Here is a 5,621-nt window from a genome sequence, read left to right as displayed (position 1 = left end):
CACACACACACACACACACACACACACACACACACACACACACACTAACCCAGTTAAGCTTGCAAATTTTCTTTCTTGCTTCTACACATACTGATGCATAGATCTGCGCTCCCATGTTTGGACACACAGGTTTTCACTCTCCTTCAACCCTCCACTCTTGATGGGAGGTGGGAGGGTGGAAAGGCCAGAGGTGTTAATCCCGGGGCTGAGGGAGGAGGGGTGTAAGTGAGGGGTTGCTCCCTTCCGCCCCTCTGAGCTGCCAGAGGATGCAGGTGCTGCTTGGGATGGCTGGCTGGGGCTCCTGGCATGCCCAGAGATTTATACCCATTGGCCCCAGGCTCCGGATTCCATGAGGGGGGGCTCTGCAGACTTTCCCCTTGCCAGGTAGAACTCTGGTACCCCCTTTGTAACCCTCCTGGGCCTTATCCTCACATGCCTTCTTTGTGGCACTCTTGAGCACTCAAACCCTAGAGATCCTCCCTGTCCTCCAGGGCTGCCATTTCTCAGAGGCCGTAGGTGTTAGGCCTTTAGCAGGCCATGGCTGTTATAACTAAGCAGACATTGTGTTCAGGAGACAAAGCCAGACTCCCGTACTCTGGCTTTCCTTACACCCTCACACCCAGCTTCCACCCTATCTACTGTCACCTCTCAATATAGCTCTAGAGTGTGGAGGTGGGTAGGACACACAGTGGTCAGTTTCTCTGGGTACAGCACTCTCAGCCAGTGATGTGGTGTCCTCCCAAGGTCGCCAGCCCCTAAGATACTTCATTGCCCCATCATGGGCTCAGGGACACACACTGACCTCCAGGGGTCTTAGATCTTGTACCCTTGAAGGGACCTGAGCCAACCTTGCATTCCCATCTGCAGGTGACTAAGCCAAATGGTTGCCCTCAGAGGATGCAAGCCACTTGTCTGCAGCTAGGTCACTGGAGGTCACTTGAGGTCCCTGTGCGCAAGCTGCAAGATTAGCCTATGGCCTAATATGTCACTGCCTGGTTTCAAGGTCCTGAGGACATGATAAGGGACCAAGAACGTTGGGTCAGCCTGGGTCAGGTCCAAGTGACAAAGACCAGGCTCTGTCCTTAGGGAACCCTGCATGCCAAGCAGGCCAAAGTTGGTGTAGGTAGTGGGGGCCCATGGAGGGTTGTGGGATGGAATTCCCATTGTCTCCCACGGAAGGTGTGACAAGGAAAGAGTTAACTCAGTTCTGAGCTCTGCCTGCTTCTGTGGCCTGGTTTGGCCTTTTCTTCCTTTTCTAGGCCCCCTTCTCTCCCCTGGCTCTCACATGCTCTTTGCAGCTGCTTCCCAAAACAGTCCTGAGGTCTGATGAAAACTCTAGAGTACGTGGACACAGATGGACGCTTTGGTCGCAGGTGAGAGGGTCCCAAGGGCCGAGCATGTCTTTGAGGCGCAGTCCATCTCTTTGTTACCTGGCTCCCCATGTCTCCATCTGCTCCCGTGTCTTCCTTCTGTCCCCTGTCGTGAGATCAGTCCTAGCCTCTGCTGTGCAGGCATTCATACCTGGGCTCTGCCTTCTGCAGACTGATCGCATGGGGCACTCGGCCTGACTTGTCCTTGCTTCCATGTTCTTCCTCAGCTCTCTCCAGCCTTCCTTCTCCTTGGCTTCCATGATTTATATCTAAAGGTAGCCCGAGTTTTTCCCTTTACAGCGTCACCTGCAGTGCCCCCAGGAGTCTGTTCTGGTCTTCTCATTGTGTCTCCTCAGCCATTCTCAATCCTTCACCCTCTGTCTGTGCCCAGCCTGGCTACCTTGACAGCATCTTTATCTCTTGCTCTTTTTGACTCTGGCTCTTAGCTTTCCTGGGCTTCTCCACACATCCCCTTCTTCCGGTGTGCTCCTCTTTGGACTCTACTGATCCCTTCATGGCTGCTCAAATCCGTTCTAGAGAGAGGGGTGGTTTTAGAGAGGGAGGAGGGATGCGGGTGTAAAGAGGAAGTGTGGGGAGCTGGGCTCTTTCTGTAGCCTCCTTGTGCCCAGGATCTCTTTCTTTTCCCCCATTTCCTCTGCTTGAGCCATCCCTGGGTTTCCTGTCTACTCTGACTAGGATGCTCCTTCCTTCCTTATCAACTCTCTGTTCTCCCTTCCCTGCAGTTTCTGCTATTGCTGTCCCCTCATTTTCAGTACAGGGCCCATGCTCCGGTTGCCCCTCTCAGCAATTAGAGCCCAGGGAGAGCTGGTGAACAGGAGTCAGGCCACGCACAAATGTTTCTGTGGGTATGGCTGATGGGAGATTCAGTCCAGGGCTGAACCAGGTTCCCAGAGATGGATTAAAACCCCATTGTCTCTCAGACCCACATCCCTACCCCTGCCCTCAGCCCCACTGTGGCAGAATGCCAAGGGAGCCAGCCTTGCTTAGCTGAAGAAGTCTTGCTTGCTCTTTTTTTCCCTACTTCCAGACTCTTCAATGATTTAGTTTCCCTGCTTCCAAAATCTGGTCCCTTTGTTGCCTGCTTCCTCTTGAGATGGTTTGCCAAAGCCCATTTTCTGGCTGCTGCAGAGTTAAAAAGCCTTGCAAACAGGAGTCTCAGTGGGGAATATGAAGGAGAAGAAATGAGCACCAGAGACTAAGGGTCTGGGTCTTGGGAGGATGGGGAGAAAGGGAAAACAAAGGTAGGTCAAGGCTACTGTCCTCCTGCTTATGTGCGAGGGACATGGGCCACTGCAGGTGGCTATGTTTGGAATGACATGTGACTACATCTGTGATCCTGTGTCCTCTCAGAGACCTGCCTAGGATGGGGTCTAAGGGGACATTACCACATCTGCCGAGGGGGTCATACCGTCACAGACAGAAGAGTCATGGGCCAGTCCCTATGTTCAGGGCCTCCTCCCGTGGGCCAGCCCTGGGTTTTATCAGTGTGGAGTACTGGTTAGAACGGGCACAGAAGTGTGTGATAGGTGGACTCAGTGTTCCAGATGAGCTCAGAGTCTCCTCTAAATCCTGTTTCAACCTGACAGGCACTGAGCTGGGCAAAGGTTGAGAGCAGAGGTGTGTCCTTCTTGCTATGTTCTGCTGGAGGGAGATCCATGGACCAATGCTGAGCCAGCAAGGCTCAGAGCTTCCCAGGGTCCTGGGGGAAGGCCTTCACCTCTGAAGATGCCACTCCTTCTTCCAAGCCCCACCTCCCTACCCCAGAGCCCCAGGGTCGGAAATCAGAAGAAGAGACTAGAGGCAGGGTCTTGGCTTCAAGGAAAATTGCTTTATTCTGTTTCCTCCCAAGGAAAGTTACAAAGGCTTTCAGATCTGAGGGCTTCACAGGCACCCTGAGGGCCAGGCAGTTCAAGATCTACTCCTCATTCAGGCCCTTTTGAAATAAAACAAAGTACAAATTAGCTCTGGGGTGGCCAGCACCCTGAGGACAGTGCTTGGAAACTGAAATTGAAACTTGGGCTTCTGGTCGGTGGAGCCCCTGTGTGATCTGGTGGGAGCCCCTGTGTAGGCATGGATGTATTTCCAGGGATTAGTTGAGGAGGGGAAAGTTCTGGAGAAAAGGGTTCATGAGTAGGCTAGAGGCAGGCTGCCTCTGTGAGATCAAGGCAGTCGTGGGATATTCTTTTCATGTTTGAGTTTTAAGGTTAGCAGCTGAACTGAACTGGGAACTAGAAGTTGGTAGTTGGAAAGAATTGGATCTAAAGGATATATATAAACTGGGGCCATGTGGGGTTTCTGACTTTGCTTGACCTGGGATACCCAGAATCACTGAAAATGAGAACCTTAGAAGTCCCTGGGAACTCAATTGCCTTAGCCTTTGAAACTCTGTGGGTCAATTAGGGGACATACTACATGGTATTGTCTGAGGGGACAGAGGCATCGTCCCCTCAGACCTGTGGGAGGTGACAAGTGAGGTCCAGGGGAGGAACCCACCTTGGCACCAATGTCACGGCTCTTGGCCCGCAGCTTGTTGACCTGGGACTCAGCGATGTCTGCCCTCTCCTCTGCCTCATCCAGTTCGTGCTGCACCTTGCGGAACTTGGACAGGTTGGTGTTGGCCTGCTCCTCCTGTGTGCAGATAAAGAGATGGCTAAGAAGGGACCTGGCCTCTTAGCCTTCCAGGCTTGGGGACTGGCACACTGTGTCCTTCCTCCAGGCTTCAACCCCAGCAAGGTCACTCACCGCCTCCTCAGCCTGGCGCTTGTACGCCTTCACCTTCAGCTGCAGCTTGTCCACCAGGTCCTGCAGCCGCAGTAGGTTCTTCCTGTCCTCCTCTGTCTGCATGTCAGGGGACGGCCAGAGGTGAGAGGGCACAGTTCCAGGAGGTAGCACCCACCCTGGCTTCCCTTGACTTCTTCATCCTGAATGCTACATTCTGAACCAACGCTACTCTCTGATCCTCATACTTGAATTTGTTTATAATTTCTCACCCAAGGAGCATCTTTCTGAGACATGGACTTTCTATTCAGCCCAGGCTAGTCAAACACATGATCCTCCTGTCTCAGCTTCTTGAGCATTGGAATCATAGGCATGTGCCACTAAGCTCACTTCGAATGTGAGTATTTTAAATAATTATATAATGAAAGAACCCGATGAGGTAATGGGATTCCTGAAAGAGTACAGTGACTTATGTGTATTGTCCCAGGGAGCAGGCTCCTGGGGCCCTGGAACAGCACGGAGCACGGAGCGTAAGCCCACTGGCTCTGGGCCCAACATGTGCCGGGAGTGACTCTGGGGTTGTGAGCATGATGGAATTTCCTGGATTGCTATGGGCTGACACGAACCTGAGCTAGGCTAAGGACAAAGGGTGCTTAGAGGGCGCAGCATGCTAGACTGAGTCACAAGTTCTAATGGGGAATTGGAAAGCTGGGTTTATATTGCTCTGGGTACCCGGAAAGTTTTGAGGCTTGTTTGAATGGCTTTGGCGTCTTTGGTAGCAAATGTAGCTATAAATTATCTTCTGGGGAAAGGCATTGCTGGTTGAAACTGTGCCCGTCTAGAGCATATCTCTGGTAAATGGCCTGAGGGTGCATATCAAGGTAGAATACACAGGCTACAAGGCTCAACCACTAACCTCTGGGCCAGGGGACAAGAGTTGGCCATGCTAGGGCAGGGTGAAGAGCGCCCAGGGGCGGCACGCCAACTATGGCTAGGAAGAAGTAACAACACCTCTCTTCCCCTCGGTTGCTTGTTACTGTGGCTTTAGGACATTGAGCATGGGCTGGGCTCACAGTGCTCTCCCAACCTGGTAGGTGAGCTCCTTGATGCGCCGCTCGCTCTTCCTCATGCCCTTCACCGACTCTGCATTGCGCTTCTGCTCAGCCTCCAGTTCATTCTCCAGCTCCCGGACCCGGGCCTCCAGCTTCTGCAGCTGCTTCTTGCCACCCTTGAGAGCGATCTGCTCGGCTTCGTCCAGCCGGTGCTGCAGGTCCTTGATGGTCTGCTCCATGTTCTTCTTCATGCGCTCCAGGTGGGCGCTGGTGTCTTGCTCCTTCTTCAGCTCTTCCGCCATCATGGCGGCCTGTGCACGGGAGGGGGGCATGTGGTCTGTTCAGGTCCTCGTGGGCTCACTGAGCAGGCTGGGGAGATACTGGCCTGGGGTGGGTAGGCAGGGCAGAGGACTCACGTCTGTGATGGCCTTCTTGGCCTTCTCCTCTGCGTTCCTACACT

The 5,621-nt window shown here is 53.2% G+C and overlaps 1 protein-coding gene across 1 annotated transcript in view; it reads right to left on the bottom strand.

Annotated features, from left to right (window-relative positions):
* Window positions 1-3,206: 3,206 nt before the first annotated feature.
* LOC106144425 (myosin-7) overlaps window positions 3,207-5,621 on the bottom strand; it is a 22,669-nt gene continuing 20,254 nt past the window's right edge. The window contains exons 29-33 of the mRNA XM_026777656.1: window positions 5,578-5,614; window positions 5,197-5,472; window positions 4,134-4,229; window positions 3,885-4,019; window positions 3,207-3,324 (exon numbers count right to left, since the gene is read on the bottom strand). Of these exons, the coding sequence (XP_026633457.1) occupies window positions 3,307-3,324; window positions 3,885-4,019; window positions 4,134-4,229; window positions 5,197-5,472; window positions 5,578-5,614 (562 nt within the window). The 3' untranslated portion in view covers window positions 3,207-3,306. The remainder of the gene's footprint in view (window positions 3,325-3,884; window positions 4,020-4,133; window positions 4,230-5,196; window positions 5,473-5,577; window positions 5,615-5,621) is intronic.

This window comes from Microtus ochrogaster, unplaced genomic scaffold, assembly GCF_000317375.1.
Source record: "Microtus ochrogaster isolate Prairie Vole_2 unplaced genomic scaffold, MicOch1.0 UNK80, whole genome shotgun sequence".
Classification (NCBI taxonomy): Eukaryota; Metazoa; Chordata; class Mammalia; order Rodentia; family Cricetidae; genus Microtus; species Microtus ochrogaster.
Note: the sequence above shows the minus strand (reverse complement) of the source record. Positions and strands in the feature narration are given on the sequence as shown.